Source organism: Hoplias malabaricus, chromosome 1 (assembly GCF_029633855.1).
Source record: "Hoplias malabaricus isolate fHopMal1 chromosome 1, fHopMal1.hap1, whole genome shotgun sequence".
NCBI lineage: Eukaryota > Metazoa > Chordata > Actinopteri > Characiformes > Erythrinidae > Hoplias > Hoplias malabaricus.
Genome location: NC_089800.1, coordinates 31,468,703 through 31,492,594, shown reverse-complemented (window position 1 = coordinate 31,492,594; position 23,892 = coordinate 31,468,703). Strand labels below are relative to the sequence as shown.

At 38.8% G+C, this 23,892-nt stretch overlaps 1 protein-coding gene across 1 annotated transcript in view; it reads left to right on the top strand.

The window, feature by feature from the left end:
* The first annotated feature begins 5,176 nt into the window (after positions 1-5,176).
* The window catches only part of tox (thymocyte selection-associated high mobility group box), a 78,726-nt gene continuing 60,010 nt past the window's right edge, over positions 5,177-23,892 (top strand). Inside the window, exon 1 of the mRNA XM_066662335.1 lies at positions 5,177-5,257. Within this exon, the coding sequence (XP_066518432.1) occupies positions 5,177-5,257 (81 nt within the window). The remainder of the gene's footprint in view (positions 5,258-23,892) is intronic.

The following is a 23,892-nucleotide window of genomic DNA, read 5'->3' as shown; positions in this document are numbered from 1 at the left end:
ATTGAAGTAGCCCATCTGTGGTAGTGAATAAACGCAAACACACACACGTACATGTTAGGACTTTTACATAGACTTATACAAGTCAGAACTTTCCGTAGACCTAATGATAAATAGAGCTAATTTACTATACACCAGACCCTAACCCTAACCCGAGTAACCAAAAAGTAAACATTGTGTTCTTTTATATTTTAGGATTAAAAATATCATATTTGGCATAAAAACATCTTTAAAAAATCAGAACTTTAAAAAAATTCATTTTTTAAAGTCAAGTATGTCCTAATACTTCATCAAAACTGAACATTGTGATTGTTGTTCTGTCATTTCACATAAAAAGTTGGGACACTAAACAAATTGTGAATAAAAATTGAATGCAATGATGTGGAGATGGTAAATGTCAATATTTTATTCGTAATAGAACATAGATGACAGATCAAAAGTTTAATCTGAGTAAATGTAATATTTTAAAGGAAAAAAAAAGTTGGGACAAGTAGCAATAAGTGGCTGGAAAAAGGAAACTGAGCATATAACGAACAGCTGGAAGACCAATTAACACTAATTAGATCAATTGACAACATGATTGGGTATAAAAAGAGCTTCTCAGAGTGTCAGTGTCTCTCTGAAGCCAAGATAGTTAGAGGATCACCAATTCCACCATTGTTGCGCAGAAAGATAGTGCAGCAATACCAGAATGGTCTTACCCAGCGTAAAATAGCAAAGACTTTTAAGTTATCATCTCTACTGGATGCTCGTGATCTCCGGGCCCTTAAACGTCACTGCACCTCAAACAGGAATGCCACTGTCAAGGAAATAACAGAATGGGCTCAGGAATACTTCCAGAAAGCATTGTCAGTGAACACAATCCACCGTGCCTTCCGCCGTTGCCAGCTGAAACTCTACAGTGCAAAGAGGAAGCCATTTCTAAGCAAGCTCCATAAGCTCAGATTCAGTTCAAGTTCAGTTCAGGTTCTAGAGCAACATATGCTCCCATCTAGACATCATCTCTTTCAGGGAAGACCCTGCATTTTTCAACAAGATAATGCCAGACCACATTCTGCAGCAATTGTAGCTACATTCACGTAGCTACGTAGGAGAAGGATCCGGGTACTGAAATGGCCAGCCTGCAGTCCAGATCTTTCACCTATAGAGAACATTTGGCGCATCATAAAGAGGAAGGTGCGACAAAGAAGGCCAAAGATGATTGAACAGTTAGAGGCCTGTATTAGACATGAATGCGAGAGAATTCCTATTTCTAAACTTGAGAAACTGGTCTCCTCTGTCCCCAGATGTCTGTTGAGTGTTGTAAGAAGAAGGGGGAATGCCACACAGTGGTAAAAAATGGCCTTGTCCCAACTTTTTTGGGCTTTGTTGACGCCATGAAATTTTGAAACAACATATTTTCCCTTAAAATTATACATTCTCTCAGTTTAAACTTTTGATCTGTGATTTGTGTTCTATTCTGAATATAATATTAGATGTTGGCAATTCCACATCATTGCATTCAGTTTTATTCACAATTTGTTTAGTGTCCCAACTTTTTTGGAATCCGGTTTGTACAACTACAGCTGCCAGTTGTAGTGTCTGGGGGGAGCAGTTGGAGTTTAGGTGTCTTGCTCAAGGGCATTTCAGCTGTGGATGCTGAAGGAGGAGACACTGCTGTTTGCCCCTCCCCCACCTCCCCACACCATGAATAACCATTACATTGTAGTTCCTGAATCAAGCAGTTTATGCTCCATGGAGCAGATGCCCCGCTAAACACATACATCCAGGCCACTAGGTGTCATTTCAAGGTCTTGTTGTATTATATATCCAAAAGTTAGTAGACACCCCTTATAATATTGGATGGATAGCATTAGGCTGCTTTAAACTTCACCCAATGTGCATGCACAGATATGGAGTTTGTATAATCTTTACAGAAAAGTCCTGGAGCAGCTGCAAATTAGCCTAAGGCTATTATGTCTAATGCCAAGCATAGATTAATGAGGTAAATATCCTCTATCAGGGAGTTCCATCCAACATCTTTTGGCTGAGTTGGAGTGCCAGAGCTAATCATTCAACTTCAGCACCTGAATGCCATCAAATCCTCACAGCAATGTTCCAGTATGTACAGTAAATTCTTCTCAGAAGAGTAGAAACCCTTAGTGCAGTAACGAGAGGAACAGACTCCTGACTAATGTCCTCCATTTCAGAGGAAATGAAGATTTCTTTGTTATATAAAATGAAGATAAAAGGTTTTGTGACTGTTCTTATCATCATCACCCACGTTGATGAATCACGATCGCTGAGAAAATGCATCACAGAATTGTCCCACTTACCCCTGACTGATATTTCCATACCACTTTTATCTCTCTCTCTCTCTCTCTCTCTCTCGCTCTTTCTCTCTCTATCTCTCTTTATGTATGTGTAACACCCTCCATCACCCACACTCTTATTAAAGGCAATGTTTGAGGTTTTAATCCAATAAACTTTTTAAAAAATTCTCAGAATATTTCCTCATCATTTGCTGCTCTCTTCTCTGTGCTGGTAAAAGCTCTTGTGTTTGTACGCAGCTCTGGCTCTGGAGCTCTCTCTCGTCTAAAAGCATTTGGACGGTGGCGAGACATTACTTAAGATAGAACTGACTTTAAATCCGGGAGAGCGCTTACTGCATGAAAGTGAAACAGAGCGAAAGTGCTACAAACACTTCAGCCACCAACAAGATACAGTCGCTTCTTACACAAACACACCATTCCACCTTAAAAGATACAGAGCTTCTGAATGAAAACAAACAGGAGGGGGGTTGTTATGCTGTGGGAACAGTAGCTCTCCAGAATCATCTACATTCCCTTTAGACCCAAAAGTTCAGTTCATGCAAACTACTCCCAAACCCCACCCCACCCCTCAGTACTGTCCCCACTCTGTACTGCCTTTCACACACTCACTGTCTGAAAGACCTCTTTCCAAAACAGCGCCACCCTCAGAAGAAGGCAAACACACTCATTAGTTACTATCCTGAGTTAATGCAGAGATATACTCCAAGTCAATTTTGGAGCATTTTAATTGGTTCAATTTTTATTGAACATTTGCACAGGGCACACAACAAATACTGGATTCAAACAAGAGAGAGAGAGGTTGTTTGAGAGATGCAGAGAGAGAGAGAGAGAGAGAGAGAGAGAAAGAGAGTTAATCTGTTAGCTTTATTTTATTTACTTGATCAATAATCAGACATACGTTAATCATTCGTAGCTTTCTTATTTAATGCGGTATACATGAATCAGCCTTAACATTATGACCACCTCCTTGGTCTACATTCACTGTCCACTCTCTTAGCTTCACTGTCCACGGTTGTGCTCAGTAGTTACAGACTGTAGTCCATCAGTTGCTCTGCATACTTTGTACCTGTTTCTAAATTGTGAGGACCCCTACTGAGCAGCACTGCTGTGTGTGATCCATTTGTACCAGCACAACACACACTAAAACACCACCATCACAACACTTAATCCATCCTCCAGCAACAGCAAATACTCTGTTTTAGACACTGGACTTGATGGCTTTCAGCCACATAAACATGAGTGAGGGCAGGTACTGATGGGTACACGACTGCACACTGCCAGACTACTGCTGGAGGTGTCCCAGAGGGACAGGTGGGTAGGCTCATTTTTAATATCGCTACTCAAAACAGTTCTGAAGTTAACACTGAGTTTGAGGGAGAGCAAAAATAGTTGGTTCTGAGAATAACCAACTAAAATAAACAATATGTGGAGCTCATATTTAGAAACATGTCTCAGTATGTAAGGCACTGCATGACATGCAGCTTGTTTTATTAAATTCTACATTTACAAGCCGTTAGTTACTCTATGGTTACTCTAAGGTATGGTCTAAATGCTTATTTACACAGTTTATTTTACACTACTATTTTAATCATAACACTACATTCTCTAGTCCATTCCCCCATTTCATGGTGACCTTCGACCAGCCAGCTTTTAAAACAATATTTTTTGATGCTTGTTATCTATCAAAGACTGTAAAGCTTGTTATTCAGTGTGCGAGACATTTTCTATGTTTGAAATAGCTCCCTATTCACTATTCCCTATATTACTCACTTTATAAGTGCACTATTATAGGGAACAGAATTCAGGAGGATAGTGAACGATTTCGGACACTAAGTCATGCAGGTTTTTCCCAAACAATGCAGTGCATTATGGGTATCCTCTATCCGCTAGTGTCCCATGTACACTATCTTTTACAGTGCACTGTGGGATTTTTTGTGTGCACTGAAAATTGTTCACTATGTTTTTGGACACTACTAGAAAATGGCGGAACCCCAAAATAGTGCACTAGTGAATAGGGCAGTTTTGGACACAGAGATTGTCTTTGCTTATGCTGTTATTACATGTCGTAGCCTCTCCAGAATGAGGTTGTTTACAGTCTGGTGGATAAAATGTGTATTCTGTTTATTCTAAAAGCGTTTGATTATTTGATTGATTGCTATTGGGGTATAATGAGAATTTCAAAACCAAGAGCAAAGCTCATCTTCATAATAAATTACCCACTCCAGCTTTTATTAGATGCATTATAAAGAAAGTCAGGACTGTTCACATTGGCGGTGAATGGAACCAGACTGTAACAGCAACCTCTCTCGCACGCTCAAAATCAACGTTGGAAATCGGTGGAGTTGCCCTTCGATAGGATTGATGTTGACTAGCGCGCCCCCTGTGTGTAGCTGGTGGAAATACAGGAGAGCTGAGAGCCTATTGTGTGTGTGTGTGTGAATGTGTGTCTCATTCACACACACACAAACTGAGGGAGTCAGTGTGAGCAGAGAGAGAGCTGAGAGCACCACCAAGGTTTTGTCTCTCTCTCTTTCACTACAACAAACCTGCGCACTTGTTCCCTCGTCTTCCCTCCCTCTCTCTCTCTCTCTCTCTCTCTCTCTCTCCTCTTTTGTTTTCCTCTTTCTTGTTCTCTTCTCTCTTCTTCGCTTCTTGCCCAAACCGCGAGCGGATGTGAGCTGTGGAGAAAGTGAGGTTTGTTTCTGCTCCCCCACCTCTCTCTCTCTCTCTCTCTCTCTCGGCGGTTTTTTTTTTTTTTTGTATCAGTCGTTTTGTTTCGTCGTTGTGTTCTAAGCGCCACCAGAAGCTGTAGTGTTTAGGGAAGTTGCCAGGTTTGAGTCCGGAGTTTGGTGGATGCCTTCTCGGAGATGGATGTGAGGTTTTATCCCCCCGAGCCCTCGGCCACAGACCCAGCCAGAAACTCTCACTACTCCCAGTACTGCACCAAGGTAAGACTCTCATTACAGACCTCTCACCTCATTCCGACTGACCTGTGGTCAGTCTTTGTCAGTCAAGCCCAGGTCAGCTGTTATTTAAACTCAGAAACTCAGAAGAGAGTTAAATGCATGTGTAACACGCTCAAAAACAGATTATATTCAAGGATTCATTATAAAAAAACAATAATCAGTAATCAATGCAGTTATACCATCTTATTTATCAATCTAAAAGTTCAGATTATTAAAGCAACGTTAATCCGAACATTAGGGAGGATCGTAGTATTATCGGTACACAAACAAGTGATTATTTTAAATATAGAATAACTGAATTCTTCTCATTAAAGTGCAGTAAACAGTGTGTCACAGCACATACTCTGGTCCATTCATTAGGTTCCAGGTGTTTTACTGCTTTTTTTTCGATTAAAAAATTAGCTCAACTATCAACTAATATAAATATATAAAATAAATAATTAATTCCATTTCTATTATATATATATATAAGATTCAGAAAGCCCAAGAGGTGAAATATTATTTAATATGGTAAGATATTTATTATATGTGATATTATATGTATGTTGTAGACAAATCAATAAAAAAAAACAATAGGCCATAATATCACAGTACGATCACAATGTTAATTTAAATTGAGTGTAAGTCAGTTCAGCTTGGGACATATTTAAAGAGTGTAATGCGAAAATCTATGTTTAATTCTTTTCTTTTCTTTTTACAAATTCTATTCATAAACAATTACAAATATAAATAAATTGAGTTAAAAAATATTATATAGGGAAACTCTCACTTTACAATACTTTACACAAAGTAAGACTTTTATTCTCTATTATATATACTGTTAGTCTAATATGAAGATGAAATATTTCATTTAAAATTTGCTGAAGTAAAAGTGAACTATGGTATAACAACAAAAAATAATAACTTATGAAGGTGAAAAAATGTAAATTATTATTATTATTATTATTATTATTATTATATCTATTATTATATCTAGAATATCATTAAATGGAAAAATCCTTTTAAAAATTACATCCTAAGCCATTCATATTCCAGTGAAACATTAAGTCAAATTAAATTTAAATATGTGATAAAATAAATGTAAACAATTTTAATTTAATTTAATTAAAATTATAAAAGTATAATATGAAATGAAATAGGATGAAATGAAGAATTAAAAAGCTTCAGGACTTTAACGTGATGTGAGATTTAGACTGTAAATGGATTTTAAATAAACCTGGAATTTTTTATTTTAAAAGTAGAAATAACTGAACCATTGCAGAACAATCCAATCACTGCTTTTATAAAAATCTGTTTTTACAAAAGTATAAGTGAATAAAATTTTGCATTTACATAAAATACAGTGTTCATTATTGCTCCTATGTTTTTATATTTGTATATATATTATACAACTATAAGCATTAACATAAGCAATAATTATTTTGTTATTACATTAATAGTCATTAATAATCGGTTATAACCCATAGACAGAAAGGGCAACAGTGACCTGTTGTTTGCTAAATAATGAACCCACATCAGTCGACAAAGTTAACCCTCAGATCTTGCCGGATACTGAGCAGACTTTGTCTTCTCCATCATTAACGACATTGTCGACATTAACACTGTCAGCTCCAGCACATATTTGTTAATAATTTTAACCCTTTAATGAATTAACCACCAACAGAATGTCTTTTTATACATCAGTGATAATGTGGTGTGGGCTTTAAAATGTGAAATGATTCATTCACATTCTCAGGTGTTAGTTTATTCTTTACCTTGACATTTTCAGTAAGTTCTGACATTTTAAATATTAGACAAAAAATAGGTCACTGTCGCACTTCCTTCCTCTGTGTTACAAATGATTCCTTTAAGGTTTTTACAACCTTATTAATAACCATGTAATAAAAAGGTTTATAAAACACCTTTATAATATTAGTCTTATTTTAAAGCAGTACTATATATATAAAATGTATAGTATTATATACTATATATGATTAGACATAGATAGACATAAATAAAAGCATGTAAAATAGGGTTGGACGATACTGCCAAAATATATATCACAATATATTTCCTAGCTTTTGTCAATGCGATATAATTCTGATACCAATTTGAACAGTATAAAATTCACTGAAAAACTTCCAAGAACTAACAACAAACATGACATCACCATCAAACAAAAACTACTTGGCTGTGTCAATATTGATATTTTTAAACTAAATTTAAAATTGAGGACAGTGAACTGAAGGCAGTACTCTGTAATTATCATCAGGCATCAATAAATACCGTCAGTGACAGATGCTGTATATTGAAATATTAAAAATGTGTTTAAAATCATATCATTGTTATTGAAAAATCTTTTGTATTGTGATATTTATCGATATTGAATTATGGTCCAGCCCTAATATAAATTATAATTAAATTAAATATAATGCAAGCACATAATATAAAAGCACTTTCCAAATATTCACATCGTTGTGTTAACACACAATTTACTCAGCTTCACTGCAGTTATCAGCTTTCACTGTGAGTTAATCCTCATTAAAGCACTCTGTCTCTGTTCTAAGGAAAGTTTCTGCAGAACTTACACACACTCACTCCAAGGGAAAGATGGATGGAGTGTGTGTGCCTGCTTGTGCGTATGTGTGGGTTTTTATATAACTTAAATACAATGTGTGAGGACAGTCTGTGACGTTTGATAACAATGTTCAATAACGTGATGACTATGTTTCTTGCAATCAGTAAATTATTGAAGTGTGTTTATTGATGTAACTTTTGTCCAGGGGCGGAGACGGCCGGGATTTATTGGGGGAGCCCCCTGTGTTTTTTTGGTGAATAAACAGGAAATGAAAATACTTTTGGTGTACTTTACATTGAAATATACATTAAAAAATATTGCAATCGAATGAATGCCCTGCTAGAAAAATAACAGAATGTTTCAGAAGCTGCTTTTCTCTCAGAAGCTCAACTTTACTGATTAAATTTTTACTGATCACTGTAATGGGAGTTAGTCCCTGGTAATTTAAAGCAACTCTAGGTAGTATTTTTACCTTAAAATTACAGCTTCAAAATCATGGTGAAGGTCCACTGAGCTGAAATAGAAATAATAGTGTACTATATAAATAATAACAACTTAGTATGTAACACTATGTAACTTTTGGAGAAGAGTAGGTAACCAACCCCCTGCTTCATGTCCAGCACTACAATGATATTTCTTGGATATTTTCCACTGCATGATATCTTCTCTACTCGGCTCTCTTTTCTGGATACTGGTTGGTTTTCCACTCCCACAGCTCCCCCTCCAAAATGTCTCAAAACCCCGTCTCTAATGGGAACAGCAGGATTTGGAAATTACAACGGCAGCAGCGGTAATGTTAAACATTTACTCATCGTGTATTGGCGTGTTGTTGGTGTTGTTTGGGACTGAACACTCAGTTATCTCAGTCATCAGTTCAGACAGATCAGTACAGTTTGTTCCTTCCTTCTTGCAGTGTCCAGCTCTCACTGGACTCTTTTGTCAACCACCGATCCAAGGAGCGTTTGAACATTTAAAACCACAGTGTAATTTTACGGGCTGCTGTTGTGAGTCGGATAAAAACAAATGTGATCTCTGCTACAGCTGGAGATTTTAGAGATGGAGAGTTTGTGCTAGTGAAGACTGAGGACTCTCTCTGGACAATTAGCGCTCTGCAAGGTTTACATATAATGGTTTAGTCCCTACTCAGCTCGCTCTGAACCACGAGAGAACAGGGACTAAAAAATAATCCTCTCCCAGGACGAGGACCAGATTTACATGATGGAGAAGCAGGAAGTAGAGTCGGGTAGGGACCCTGCAGTGGTATCTCTGGGTGTGTTTTAGTTCTGTTTGAGTGTGTTTTAGTTCTCTCTGGGTGTGATTTAGTTCTGTTTGGGTTTTTTTAGTTCTGTTTGGGTGTGTTTTAGTTCTGTTTGGATGTGTTTTAGTTCTGTTTGGATGTGTTTTAGTTCTGTTTGGGTGTGTTTTAGTTCTGTTTGGATGTGTTTTAGTTCTGTTTGGGTGTGTTTTAGTTCTGTTTGGATGTGTTTTAGTTCTGTTTGGGTGTGTTTTAGTTCTGTTTGGATGTGTTTTAGTTCTGTTTGGGAGTGTTTTAGTTCTGTTCGGGTGTGTTTAATTCTCGCTGGGTGTGTTTTAGTTCTGTTTGGGTGTGTTTTAGTTCTCTCTGGGTGTGTTTTAGTTCTGTTTGGGTGTGTTTTAGTTCTGTTTGGATGTGTTTTAGTTCTGTTTGGGTGTGTTTTAGTTCTGTTTGGATGTGTTTTAGTTCTGTTTGGGAGTGTTTTAATTCTCTCTGTGTTTTAGTTCTGTTTGGGTGTGTTTTAGTTCTCTCTGGGTGTGATTTAGTTCTGTTTGGGTTTGTTTTAGTTCTGTTTGGGTGTGTTTTAGTTCTGTTTGGGTGTGTTTTAGTTCTCTCTGGGTGTGTTTTAGTTCTGTTTGGGAGTGTTTTAGTTCTGTTTGGGTGTGTTTAATTCTCACTGGGTGTGTTTTAGTTCTCTCTGGGTGTGTTTTAGTTCTGTTTGGGAGTGTTTAAGTTCTGTTTGGGTGTGCTTTTGTTCTCTCTGGGTTTGTTTTAGTTCTGTTTGGGTGTTTTAGTTCTGTTTGGGTGTGCTTTATTTCTGTTTGGGTGTGTTTTAGTTCTGTTTGGGAGTGTTTTAGTTCTGTTTGGGTGTGTTTTAGTTCTGTTTGAGTATGTTTTAGTTCTGTTTGGGTGTGCTTTATTTCTGTTTGGGTGTGTTTTAGTTCTGTTTGGGAGTGTTTTAGTTCTGTTTGGGTGTGTTTTAGTTCTGTTTGAGTATGTTTTAGTTCTGTTTGGGTGTGTTTTAGTTCTCTCTGGGTGTGTTTTAGTTCTGTTTGGGAGTGTTTTAGTTCTGTTTGGGTGTGTTTAATTCCTCGCTGGGTGTGTTTTAGTTCTGTTTGGGTGTGTTTTAGTTCTCTCTGGGTGTGTTTTAGTTCTCTCTGGGTGTGTTTTATTTCTGTTTGGGAGTGTTTTAGTTTTGTTTGGGTGTGTTTTAGTTCTTTCTGGGTGTGTTTTAGTTCTGTTTGGGTGTGTTTTAGTTCTGTCTGGGTGTGTTTTAGTTCTGTTTGGGAGTGTTTAATTCTCGCTGGGTGTTTTAGTTCTGTTTGGATGTGTTTAATTCTCACTGGGTGTGTTTTAGTTCTGTTTGGGTGTGTTTAGCTCTGTTTGGGTGTGTTTTAGTTCTGTTTTGGTGTGTTTTAGTTCTGTTTGAGTGTGTTTTAGTTCTGTTTGGGAGTGTTTTAGTTCTGTTTGGGTGTGTTTTAGTTCTGTTTGGGTGTGTTTTAGTTCTCTCTGGGTGTGTTTTAGTTCTCTCTGGGTGTGTTTTGTTTCTGTTTGGGTGTGATTTAGTTCTGTTTGGGTTTTTTTTAGTTCTGTTTGGGTTTTTTTTTAGTTCTGTTTGGGTGTGTTTTAGTTCTGTTTGGATGTGTTTTAGTTCTGTTTGGGTGTGTTTTAGTTCTGTTTGGGAGTGTTTTAGTTCTGTTTGGATGTGTTTAATTCTCGCTGGGTGGGTTTTAGTTCTGTTTGGGTGTGTTTTAGTTCTCTCTGGGTGTGCTTTAGTTCTGTTTGGGTTTGTTTTAGTTCTGTTTGGATGTGTTTTAGTTCTGTTTGGGAGTGTTTTAGTTCTGTTTGAGTATGTTTTAGTTTTGTTTGGGTGTGTTTTAGTTCTGTTTGGGTGTGTTTTAGTTCTGTTTGGGTGTGTTTTTGTTCTCTCTGGGTTTGTTTTAGTTCTGTTTGGGTGTGTTTTAGTTCTCTCTGGGTGTGTTTTAGTTCTGTTTGGGAGTGTTTCAGTTCTGTTTGGGTGTGTTTTAGTTCTGTTTGGGTGTGTTTTAGTTCTGTTTGAGTGTGTTTTAGTTCTGTTTGGGTGTGTTTTAGTTCTGTTTGGGTGTGTTTTAGTTCTGTTTTGGTGTGTTTTAGTTCTGTTTGAGTGTGTTTTAGTTCTGTTTGGGTGTGTTTTAGTTCTGTTTGGGTGTGTTTTAATTCTGTTTGGGTGTGATTTAGTTCTCTCTGGGTTTGTTTTGATTCTGTTTGGGTGTGTTTTAGTTCTCTCTGGGTGTGATTTAGTTCTGTTTGGGTTTTTTTTAGTTCTGTTTGGGTGTGTTTTAGTTCTGTTTGGAAGTGTTTTAGTTTTGTTTGGGTGTGTTTTAGTTCTGTTTGGATGTGTTTTAGTTCTGTTTGGGAGTGTTTTAGTTTTGTTTGGATGTGTTTAATTCTCGCTGGGTGTGTTTTAGTTCTGTTTGGGTGTGTTTTAGTTCTGTTTGGGTGTGCTTTAGTTCTATTTGTGTGTGTTTTAGTTCTGTTTGGATGTGTTTTAGTTCTGTTTGGGTGTGTTTTAGTTCTCTCTGGGTGTGTTTTAGTATAAAAAGGTTTATAAAACACCTTTATAATATTAGTCTTATTTTAAAGCAGTACTATATATATAAAACGTTTTTAGTGTTTTAGTTTTGTTTGGATGTGTTTAATTCTCGCTGGGTGTGTTTTAGTTCTGTTTGGGTGTGTTTTAGTTCTCTCTGGATGTGCTTTAGTTCTATTTGTGTGTGTTTTAGTTCTGTTTGGATGTGTTTTAGTTCTGTTTGGGTGTGTTTTAGTTCTCTCTGGGTGTGTTTTAGTTCTGTTTGGGAGTGTTTTAGTTCTGTTTGGGTGTGTTTAATTCTCGCTGGGTGTGTTTTAGTTCTCTCTGGGTGTGTTTTAGTTCTGTTTGGGAGTGTTTAAGTTCTGTTTGGGTGTGCTTTTGTTCTCTCTGGGTTTGTTTTAGTTCTGTTTGGGTGTTTTAGTTCTGTTTGGGTGTGCTTTATTTCTGTTTGGGTGTGTTTTAGTTCTGTTTGGGAGTGTTTTAGTTCTGTTTGGGTGTGTTTTAGTTCTGTTTGAGTATGTTTTAGTTCTGTTTGGGTGTGCTTTATTTCTGTTTGGGTGTGTTTTAGTTCTGTTTGGGAGTGTTTTAGTTCTGTTTGGGTGTGTTTTAGTTCTGTTTGAGTATGTTTTAGTTCTGTTTGGGTGTGTTTTAGTTCTCTCTGGGTGTGTTTTAGTTCTGTTTGGGAGTGTTTTAGTTCTGTTTGGGTGTGTTTAATTCCTCGCTGGGTGTGTTTTAGTTCTGTTTGGGTGTGTTTTAGTTCTCTCTGGGTGTGTTTTAGTTCTCTCTGGGTGTGTTTTATTTCTGTTTGGGAGTGTTTTAGTTTTGTTTGGGTGTGTTTTAGTTCTTTCTGGGTGTGTTTTAGTTCTGTTTGGGTGTGTTTTAGTTCTGTCTGGGTGTGTTTTAGTTCTGTTTGGGAGTGTTTAATTCTCGCTGGGTGTTTTAGTTCTGTTTGGATGTGTTTAATTCTCACTGGGTGTGTTTTAGTTCTGTTTGGGTGTGTTTAGCTCTGTTTGGGTGTGTTTTAGTTCTGTTTTGGTGTGTTTTAGTTCTGTTTGAGTGTGTTTTAGTTCTGTTTGGGAGTGTTTTAGTTCTGTTTGGGTGTGTTTTAGTTCTGTTTGGGTGTGTTTTAGTTCTCTCTGGGTGTGTTTTAGTTCTCTCTGGGTGTGTTTTGTTTCTGTTTGGGTGTGATTTAGTTCTGTTTGGGTTTTTTTTAGTTCTGTTTGGGTTTTTTTTTAGTTCTGTTTGGGTGTGTTTTAGTTCTGTTTGGATGTGTTTTAGTTCTGTTTGGGTGTGTTTTAGTTCTGTTTGGGAGTGTTTTAGTTCTGTTTGGATGTGTTTAATTCTCGCTGGGTGGGTTTTAGTTCTGTTTGGGTGTGTTTTAGTTCTCTCTGGGTGTGCTTTAGTTCTGTTTGGGTTTGTTTTAGTTCTGTTTGGATGTGTTTTAGTTCTGTTTGGGAGTGTTTTAGTTCTGTTTGAGTATGTTTTAGTTTTGTTTGGGTGTGTTTTAGTTCTGTTTGGGTGTGTTTTAGTTCTGTTTGGGTGTGTTTTTGTTCTCCCTGGGTTTGTTTTAGTTCTGTTTGGGTGTGTTTTAGTTCTCTCTGGGTGTGTTTTAGTTCTGTTTGGGAGTGTTTCAGTTCTGTTTGGGTGTGTTTTAGTTCTGTTTGGGTGTGTTTTAGTTCTGTTTGAGTGTGTTTTAGTTCTGTTTGGGTGTGTTTTAGTTCTGTTTGGGTGTGTTTTAGTTCTGTTTTGGTGTGTTTTAGTTCTGTTTGAGTGTGTTTTAGTTCTGTTTGGGTGTGTTTTAGTTCTGTTTGGGTGTGTTTTAATTCTGTTTGGGTGTGATTTAGTTCTCTCTGGGTGTGTTTTGATTCTGTTTGGGTGTGTTTTAGTTCTCTCTGGGTGTGATTTAGTTCTGTTTGGGTTTTTTTTTAGTTCTGTTTGGGTGTGTTTTAGTTCTGTTTGGAAGTGTTTTAGTTTTGTTTGGGTGTGTTTTAGTTCTGTTTGGATGTGTTTTAGTTCTGTTTGGGAGTGTTTTAGTTTTGTTTGGATGTGTTTAATTCTCGCTGGGTGTGTTTTAGTTCTGTTTGGGTGTGTTTTAGTTCTCTCTGGATGTGCTTTAGTTCTATTTGTGTGTGTTTTAGTTCTGTTTGGATGTGTTTTAGTTCTGTTTGGGTGTGTTTTAGTTCTGTTTGGGTGTGTTTTAGTTCTTTTTGGGAGTGTTTTAGTTCTGTTTGGGTGTGTTTTAGTTCTCTCTGGGTGTGTTTTAGTTCTTTTTGGGAGTGTTTTAGTTCTGTTTGGGTGTGTTTTAGTTCTCTCTGGGTGTGTTTTAGTTCTGTTTGGGTGTGTTTTAGTTCTCTCTGGGTGTGCTTTAGTTCTGTTTGTGTGTGTTTTAGTTCTGTTTGGGTGTGTTTTAGTTCTCTCTGGGTGTGATTTAGTTCTGTTTGGGTTTGTTTTAGTTCTTTTTGGATGTGTTTTAGTTCTGTTTGGATGTGTTTTAGTTCTGTTTGGGTGTGTTTTAGTTCTCTCTGGGTGTGTTTTAGTTCTTTTTGGGAGTGTTTTAGTTCTGTTTGGGTGTGTTTAATTCTCGCTGGGTGTGTTTTAGTTCTGTTTGGATGTGTTTTAGTTCTGTTTAGGTGTGTTTTAGTTCTCTCTGGGTGTGATTTAGTTCTGTTTGGGAGTGTTTTAGTTCTGTTTGGGTGTGTTTAATTCTTCCTGGGTGTGTTTTAGTTCTGTTTGGGTGTGTTTTTGTTCTCTCTGGGTCTGTTTTAGTTCTGTTTGGGTGTGTTTTAGTTCTTTTTGGGTGTGTTTTTGTTCTCTCTGGGTTTGTTTTAATTCTGTTTGGGTGTGTTTTAGTTCTGTTTGGGTGTGTTTTATTTCTGTTTGGGAGTGTTTTAGTTCTGTTTGGGTGTGTTTTAGTTCTGTTTGAGTATGTTTTAGTTCTGTTTGGGTGTGTTTTAGTTCTCTCTGGGTGTGTTTTAGTTCTGTTTGGGAGTGTTTTAGTTCTGTTTGGGTGTGTTTAATTCTCGCTGGGTGTGTTTTAGTTCTGTTTGGATGTGTTTAATTCTCGCTGGGTGTGTTTTAGTTCTGTTTGAGTGTGTTTTAGTTCTTTTTGGGTGTGTTTTAGTTCTGTTTGGGTGTGTTTTAGCTCTGTTTGGGTGTGTTTTAGTTCTATTTGAGTGTGTTTTAGTTATGTTTGGGAGTGTTTTAGTTATGTTTGGGAGTGTTTTAGTTCTGTTTGGATGTGTTTTAGTTCTGTTTGGGAGTGTTTTGGTTCTTTTTGGGTGTGTTTTATTTCTGTTTGGGTGTGTTTTATTTCTGTTTGGGTGTGTTTTAGTTCTGTTTGGGTGTGTTTTAGCTCTGTTTGGGTGTGTTTTAGTTCTGTTTTTGTGTGTTTTAGTTCTGTTTGAGTGTGTTTTAGTTCTGTTTGGGAGTGTTTTAGTTCTGTTTGGGTGTGTTTTGGTTCTGTTCGGGTGTGTTTTAGTTCTGTTTGGATGTGTTTTAGTTCTCTTTTGGATGTGTTTTAGTTCTCTCTGGGTGTGTTTTAGTTCTGTTTGGGAGTGTTTTAGTTCTGTTTGGGTGTGCTTAATTCTCGCTGGGTGTTTTAGATCTGTTTGGATGTGTTTAATTCTCGCTGGATGTGTTTTAGTTCTGTTTGAGTATGTTTTATTTCTGTTTGGGTGTGTTTTAGTTCTGTTTGGGTGTGTTTTATTTATGTTTGGGTGTGTTTTAGTTCTGTTTGGGGGTGTTTTAATTCTGTTTGGGTGTGTTTTGTTTCTTTTTGGGTGTGTTTTAGTTCTGTTTGGGTGTGTTTTAGTTCAGTTTGGGAGTGTTTTAGTTCTGTTTGGGTGTCACATCCTGGCCCAGTCCTGTTTGTTTTCCCTGCCATGTGCTCTCTCAGCACATGGCCCTGTCTGTTATCGTCCACGTCTCCGCCCTTGTCCTGCCTTTGTTCCGCCTCTTTGTCCTTTACCCTAATTATCTGTTTCAGGTGTGTCTCGTTTGTTCATGTATTTAAGCTGACATTGGGTGTGTTTAATTCTCGCTGGGTGTGTTTTAGTTCTGTTTGGGTGTGTTTCAGTTTTGTTTGGGTGTGTTTCAGTTCTCTCTGAGTGTATTTAGTTTGGTTTGAGTGTGTTATAGCTCTGTCTGGGTTCACTGTAGTTCTTTCTGGGTGTGTTTTAGTTCTGCGTGGGTGTGTTTTAGTTCTGTTTGGGTGTGTTTTAGCTCTGTTTGGGTGTGTTTTAGTTCTCTCTGGGGGTGTTTTAGTTCTGTTTCGGTGTGTTTAATTCTCGCTGGGTGTGTTATAGTTCTGTTATAGTATGTTTTATTTCTGTTTGGGTGTGTTTTAGTTCTGTTTGGGAGTGTTTTGGTTCTTTTTGGGTCTGTTTTATTTCTGTTTGGGTGTGTTTTATTTCTGTTTTTTTAGTGTTTTAGTTCTGTTTGGGTGTGTTTAATTCTCGATGGGTGTGTTTTAGTTCTGTTTGAGTATGTTTTATTTTTGTTTGGGTGTGTTTTAGTTCTGTTTGGGAGTGTTTTAGTTCTGTTTGGGAGTGTTTTCGTTCTGTTTGGGAGTGTTTTCGTTCTGTTTGGGTGTCACATCCTGGCCCAGTCCTGTTTGTTTTCCCCGCCATGTGCTCTCTCAGCACATGGCCCTGTCTGTTATCGTCCACGTCTCCGCCCTTGTCCTGCTTTTGTTCCGCCTCTTTATCCTTTACCGTAATTATCTGTTTCAGGTGTGTCTCGTTTGTTCATGTATTTAAGCTGACATTGGGTGTGTTTAATTCTCGCTGGGTGTGTTTTAGTTCTGTTTGGGTGTGTTTCAGTTCTGTTTGGGTGTGTTTCAGTTCTCTCTGAGTGTATTTAGTTTGGTTTGAGTGTGTTATAGCTCTGTCTGGGTTCACTGTAGTTCTTTCTGGGTGTGTTTTAGTTCTGCGTGGGTGTGTTTTAGTTCTGTTTGGGTGTGTTTTAGTTCTGTTTGTGTGTGTTTTAGTTCTCTCTGGGTGTGTTTTAGTTCTGTTTCGGTGTGTTTAATTCTCGCTGGGTGTGTTTTAGTTCTGTTATAGTATGTTTTATTTCTGTTTGGGTGTGTTTTAGTTCTGTTTGGGAGTGTTTTGGTTCTTTTTGGGTGTGTTTTAGTTCTGTTTGGGTGTGTTTTAGTTCTGTTTGGGTGTGTTTTAGTTCTCTCTGGGTGTGTTTTAGTTCTGTTTCGGTGTGTTTAATTCTCGCTGGGTGTGTTTTAGTTCTGTTATAGTATGTTTTATTTCTGTTTGGGTGTGTTTTAGTTCTGTTTGGGAGTGTTTTGGTTCTTTTTGGGTGTGTTTTAGTTCTGTTTGGGTGTGTTTTATTTCTGTTTAGGTGTGTTTTATTTCTGTTTTTTTAGTGTTTTAGTTCTGTTTGGGTGTGTTTAATTCTCGATGGGTGTGTTTTAGTTCTGTTTGAGTATGTTTTATTTTTGTTTGGGTGTGTTTTAGTTCTGTTTGGGTGTGCTTTAGTTCTGTTTGGGTGTGTTTTGGTTCTGTTTGGGTATGTTTTATTTCTGTTTTTTTAGTGTTTTTGTTCTGTTTGGGTGTGTTTAATTCTCGATGGGTGTGTTTTAGTTCTGTTTGAGTATGTTTTATTTTTGTTTGGGTGTGTTTTAGTTCTGTTTGGGAGTGTTTTAGTTCTGTTTGGGAGTGTTTTAGTTCTGTTTGGGAGTGTTTTCGTTCTGTTTGGGAGTGTTTTCGTTCTGTTTGGGTGTCCACGTCTCCGCCCTTGTCCTGCCTTTGTTCTGCCTCTTTGTCCTTTACCCTCATTATCTGTTTCAGGTGTGTCTCGTTTGTTCATATATTTAAGCTGACATTGGGTGTGTTTAATTCTCACTCGGTGTGTTTTAGTTCTGTTTGGGTGTGTCTTGTTTCTTTTTGGGTGTGTTTTAGTTCTCTTTGGGAGTGTTTTGGTTCTGTTTGGGTGTGTTTTAGTTCTGTTTGGGTGTGTTTTAGTTCTGTTTGGGTGTGTTTTAGTTCTGTTTGGGTGTGTTTAATTCTCGCTGGATGTGTTTTAGTTCTGTTTGAGTATGTTTTAGTTCTGTTTGGTTTGTTTCAGTTCTCTCTGGGTGTATTTAGTTTGGTTTGAGTGAGTTTTATTGCTCTGTCTGGGTTCACTGTAGTTCTTTCTGGGTGTGTTTTTGTTCTGTTTGGGTGTGTTTAATTCTCGCTGGGTGTATTTTAGTTCTGTTTGAGTATGTTTTATTTCTGTTTGGGTGTGTTTAATTCTCGCTGGGTGTGTTTTAGTCCTGTTTGAGTATGTTTTAGCTCTGTTTGGGTGTGTCTTAGTTCTGTTTGGGTGTGTCTTAGTTCTGTTTGGGTGTGTCTTAGTTCTGTTTTGGTGTGTCTTGGTTCTGTTTGGGTGTGTTTTGGTTCTGTTTGAGTGTGTTTTGGTTCTGTTTGGGTGTGTTTTAGTTCTGTTTGGGTGTGTTTAATTCTCGCTGGATGTGTTTTAGTTCTGTTTGAGTATGTTTGGTTCTGTTTGAGTATGTTTTAGTTCTGTTTGGGTGTGTTTTAGTTCTGTTTGGGTGTCACATCCTGGCCCAGTCCTGTTTGTTTTCCCCGCCATGTGCTCTCTCAGCACATGGCCCTGTCTGTTATCGTCCACGTCTCCGCCCTTGTCCCGCCTCTTTGTCCTTTACCCTCATTATCTGTTTCAGGTGTGTCTCGTTTGTTCATGTATTTAAGCTGACATTGGGTGTGTTTTAGCTCTGTTTGGGTGTGTTTTAGTTCTGTTTGGGTTCACTGTAGTTCTCGCTGGGTGTATTTAGTTTGGTTTGAGTGTGTTTTAGCTCTGTCTGGGTTCACTGTAGTTCTTTCTGGGTGTGTTTTAGCTCTGTTTGGGTGTGTTTTAGCTCTGTTTGGGTGTGTTTGGGTTCTGCTTGGGTGTGTTTTGGTTCTGTTTGGGTGTGTTTTGGTTCTGTTTGGGTGTGTTTTGGTTCTGTTTGGGTGTGTTTTGGTTCTGTTTGGGTGTGTTTTAGTTCTCTCTGGGTGTGTTTTAGTTCTCTCTGGGTGTGTTTTAGTTCTCTCTGTGTGTGTTTAATTCTCGATGGGTGTGTTTCAGTTCTGTTTGAGTATGCTTTAGTTCTGTTTGGGTGTCACATCCTGGCCCAGTCCTGTTTGTTTTCCCCGCCATGTGCTCTCTCAGCACATGGCCTTGTCTGTTATCGTCCACGTCTCCGCCCTTGTCCCGTCTTTGTTCCGCCTCTTTGTCCTTTATGTATTTAAGCTGACATTGGGTGTGTTTAATTCTCACTGGGTGTGTTTTAGTTCTGTTTGGGTATGTTTTGTTTCTGTTTGGGTATGTTTTGTTTCTGTTTGGGTGTGTTTTGTTTCTGTTTGGGTGTGTTTTGTTTCTTTTTGGGTGTGTTTTGTTTCTTTTTGGGTGTGTTTTAGTTCTCTTTGGGAGTGTTTTGGTTCTGTTTGGGTGTGTTTTAGTTCTGTTTGGGTGTGTTTAATTCTCGCTGGATGTGTTTTAGTTCTGTTTGAGTATGTTTTAGTTCTGTTTGGGTGTGTTTTAGTTCTGTTTGGGTGTCACATCCTGGCCCAGTCCTGTTTGTTTTCCCCGCCATGTGCTCTCTCAGCACATGGCCCTGTCTGTTATCGTCCACGTCTCCGCCCTTGTCCCGCCTTTGTTCCGCCTCTTTGTCCTTTACCCTCATTATCTGTTTCAGGTGTGTCTCGTTTGTTCATGTATTTAAGCTGACATTGGGTGTGTTTAATTCTCGCTGGGTGTGTTTTAGCTCTGTTTGGGTGTGTTTTAGTTCTGTTTGGGTGTGTTTCAGTTCTCTCTGAGTGTATTTAGTTTGGTTTGAGTGTGTTTTAGCTCTGTCTGGGTTCACTGTAGTTCTTCCTGTGTGTGTTTTAGTTCTGTTTGGGTGTGTTTTGGCTCTGTTTGGGTGTTTTTTGGCTCAGTTTGGAAGTGTTTTAGTTCTGTTTGGGTGTGTCTTGGTTCTGTTTGGGTGTGCTTAATTCTCGCTGGATGTGTTTTAGTTCTGTTTGAGTATGTTTTAGTTCTGTTTGGTTTGTTTCAGTTCTCTCTGGGTGTATTTAGTTTGGTTTGAGTGTGTTTTATTGCTCTGTCTGGGTTCACTGTAGATCTGCGTGGGTGTGTTTTAGTTCTGCGTGGGTGTGTTTTAGTTCTCTCTGGGTGTGTTTTAGTTCTCTCTGGGTGTGTTTTAGTTTTTTTTTGGGTGTGTTTTAGTTCTCTCTGGGTGTGTTTTAGTTCTCTCTGGGTGTGTTTTAGTTCTGTTTTTTGAGTGTTTTAGTTCTGTTTTTTGAGTGTTTTAGTTCTGTTTTTTGAGTGTTTTAGTTCTGTTTTTTGAGTGTGTTTTAGTTCTGTTTGGGTGTGTTTTAGTTCTGTTTGGGTGTGTTTTAGTTCTGTTTGGGAGTGTTTTAGTTCTGTTTGGGAGTGTTTTAGTTCTGTTTGGGAGTGTTTTAGTTCTGTTTGGGAGTGTTTTAGTTCTGTTTGGGTGTCATATCTTGGCCCAGTCCTGTTTGTTTTCCCCGCCATGTGCTCTCTCAGCACATGGCCTTGTCTGTTATCGTCCACGTCTCCGCCCTTGTTCCGCCTTTGTTCCGCCTCTTTGTCCTTTACCCTCATTATCTGTTTCACGTGTGTCTCGTTTGTTCATGTATTTAAGCTGACATTGGGTGTGTTTAATTCTCACTCGGTGTGTTTTAGTTCTGTTTGGGTGTGTCTTGTTTCTTTTTGGGTGTGTTTTAGTTCTCTTTGGGAGTGTTTTGGTTCTGTTTGGGTGTGTTTTAGTTCTGTTTGGGTGTGTTTTAGTTCTGTTTGGGTGTGTTTAATTCTCGCTGGATGTGTTTTAGTTCTGTTTGAGTATGTTTTAGTTCTGTTTGGTTTGTTTCAGTTCTCTCTGGGTGTATTTAGTTTGGTTTGAGTGTGTTTTATTGCTCTGTCTGGGTTCACTGTAGATCTGCGTGGGTGTGTTTTAGTTCTGCGTGGGTGTGTTTTAGTTCTGCGTGGGTGTGTTTTAGTTCTCTCTGGGTGTGTTTTAGTTCTCTGGGTGTGTTTTAGTTCTTTTTGGGTGTGTTTAATTCTCGCTGGATATGTTTTAGTTCTCTCTGGGTGTGTTTTAGTTCTCTCTGGGTGTGTTTTAGTTCTGTTTTTTGAGTGTTTTAGTTCTGTTTGAGTGTGTTTAATTCTCGATGGGTGTGTTTCAGTTCTGTTTGGGTGTGTTTCAGCTCTGTTTGGGTGTGTTTTAGTTCTGTTTGGGTGTGTTTTAGTTCTGTTTGGGTGTGTTTTAGTTCTGTTTGGGTGTGTTTTAGTTCTGTTTGGGTGTGTTTTAGTTCTGTTTGGGAGTGTTTTAGTTCTGTTTGGGTGTGTCTCGTTTGTTCATGTATTTAAGCTGACATTGGGTGTGTTTAATTCTCACTCGGTGTGTTTTAGTTCTGTTTGGGTGTGTTTTGTTTCTGTTTGGGTGTGTTTTGTTTCTGTTTGGGTATGTCTTGTTTCTTTTTGGGTGTGTTTTAGTTCTCTTTGGGAGTGTTTTAGTTCTGTTTGTGTGTCACATCCTGGCCCAGTCCTGTTTGTTTTCCCCGCCATGTGCTCTCTCAGCACATGGCCTTGTCTGTTATCGTCCACGTCTCCGCCCTTGTCCCGCCTTTGTTCGGCCTCTTTGTCCTTTACCCTCATTATCTGTGTCAGGTGTGTCTCGTTTGTTCATGTATTTAAGCTGACATTAGGTGTGTTTAATTCTCGATGGGTGTGTTTCAGTTCTGTTTGGGTATGTTTTAGTTCTGTTTGGGTGTGTTTTAGTTCTGTTTGGGAGTGTTTTAGTTCTGTTTGGGTGTCATATCTTGGCCCAGTCCTGTTTGTTTTCCCCGCCATGTGCTCTCTCAGCACATGGCCTTGTCTGTTATCGTCCACGTCTCCGCCCTTGTCCCGCCTTTGTTCCGCCTCTTTGTCCTTTACCCTCATTATCTGTTTCAGGTGTGTCTCGTTTGTTCATGTATTTAAGCTGACATTGGTTGTGTTTAATTCTCACTCGGTGTGTTTTAGTTCTGTTTGGGTGTGTTTTGTTTCTGTTTGGGTGTGTTTTGTTTCTGTTTGGGTGTGTCTTGTTTCTTTTTGGGTGTGTTTTAGTTCTCTTTGGGAGTGTTTTAGTTCTGTTTGTGTGTCACATCCTGGCCCAGTCCTGTTTGTTTTCCCCGCCATGTGCTCTCTCAGCACATGGCCTTGTCTGTTATCGTCCACGTCTCCGCCCTTGTCCCGCCTTTGTTCGGCCTCTTTGTCCTTTACCCTCATTATCTGTTTCAGGTGTGTCTCGTTTGTTCATGTATTTAAGCTGACATTAGGTGTGTTTAATTCTCGATGGGTGTGTTTCAGTTCTGTTTGGGTGTGTTTTAGTTCTGTTTGGGTGTGTTTTGTTTCTGTTTGGGTGTGTCTTGTTTCTTTTTGGGTGTGTTTTAGTTCTCTTTGGGAGTGTTTTAGTTCTGTTTGTGTGTCACATCCTGGCCCAGTCCTGTTTGTTTTCCCCGCCATGTGCTCTCTCAGCACATGGCCTTGTCTGTTATCGTCCACGTCTCCGCCCTTGTCCCGCCTTTGTTCGGCCTCTTTGTCCTTTACCCTCATTATCTGTTTCAGGTGTGTCTCGTTTGTTCATGTATTTAAGCTGACATTAGGTGTGTTTAATTCTCGATGGGTGTGTTTCAGTTCTGTTTGGGTGTGTTTTAGTTCTGTTTGGGTGTGCTTTAGTTCTGTTTGGGAGTGTTTTAGTTCTGTTTGGGTGTCATATCTTGGCCCAGTCCTGTTTGTTTTCCCCGCCATGTGCTCTCTCAGCACATGGCCTTGTCTGTTATCGTCCACGTCTCCGCCCTTGTCCCGCCTTTGTTCCGCCTCTTTGTCCTTTACCCTCATTATCTGTTTCAGGTGTGTCTCGTTTGTTCATGTATTTAAGCTGACATTGGGTGTGTTTAATTCTCACTCGGTGTGTTTTAGTTCTGTTTGGGTGTGTTTTGTTTCTGTTTGGGTGTGTTTTGTTTCTGTTTGGGTGTGTCTTGTTTCTTTTTGGGTGTGTTTTAGTTCTCTTTGGGAGTGTTTTAGTTCTGTTTGTGTGTCACATCCTGGCCCAGTCCTGTTTGTTTTCCCCGCCATGTGCTCTCTCAGCACATGGCCTTGTCTGTTATCGTCCACGTCTCCGCCCTTGTCCCGCCTTTGTTCGGCCTCTTTGTCCTTTACCCTCATTATCTGTTTCAGGTGTGTCTCGTTTGTTCATGTATTTAAGCTGACATTAGGTGTGTTTAATTCTCGATGGGTGTGTTTTAGTTCTGTTTGGGTGTGTTTTATTTCTGTTTGGGTGTGTTTTAGTTCTGTTTGGGCGTGTTTTAGTTCTGTTTGGGAGTGTTTTAGTTCTGTTTGGGTGTCATATCTTGGCCCAGTCCTGTTTGTTTTCCCCGCCATGTGCTCTCTCAGCACATGGCCTTGTCTGTTATCGTCCACGTCTCCGCCCTTGTCCCGCCTTTGTTCGGCCTCTTTGTCCTTTACCCTCATTATCTGTTTCAGGTGTGTCTCGTTTGTTCATGTATTTAAGCTGACATTGGGTGTGTTTAATTCTCTTTGGGTGTGTTTTGTTTCTGTTTGGGTGTGTTTTGTTTCTGTTTGGGTGTGTCTTGTTTCTTTTTGGGTGTGTTTTAGTTCTCTTTGGGAGTGTTTTAGTTCTGTTTGTGTGTCACATCCTGGCCCAGTCCTGTTTGTTTTCCCCGCCATGTGCTCTCTCAGCACATGGCCTTGTCTGTTATCGTCCACGTCTCCGCCCTTGTCCCGCCTTTGTTCCGCCTCTTTGTCCTTTACCCTCATTATCTGTTTCAGGTGTGTCTCGTTTGTTCATGTATTTAAGCTGACATTAGGTGTGTTTAATTCTCACTGGGTGTGTTTTATTTCTGTTTGAATGTGTTTCTGTTCTGCCTGAGTGTGTTGTAGTTCTGCCTGAGTGTATTTTAGTGCTGTTTGTTTGTGTTTTAGTTATGTTTTAGTTCTCTCTGGGGGTGTTTTAGTTCTCTTGGGGTGTTTTAGTTCTCTCTGGGTGTGTTTCAGTTCTGACTAGGTGTATCTTAGTTTTATTTAAGTGTGACTTAGTTCTGTCTGGGTGTGCTTTAGTTGTTTGGGTGTGTTATAGTTCTGTCTTGGTGTGTTTTAGTTCTCTCTTGGTGTGTTTCTGTTCTGTTTGGGTGTGTTTTATTTGTCTGTAATGTGTC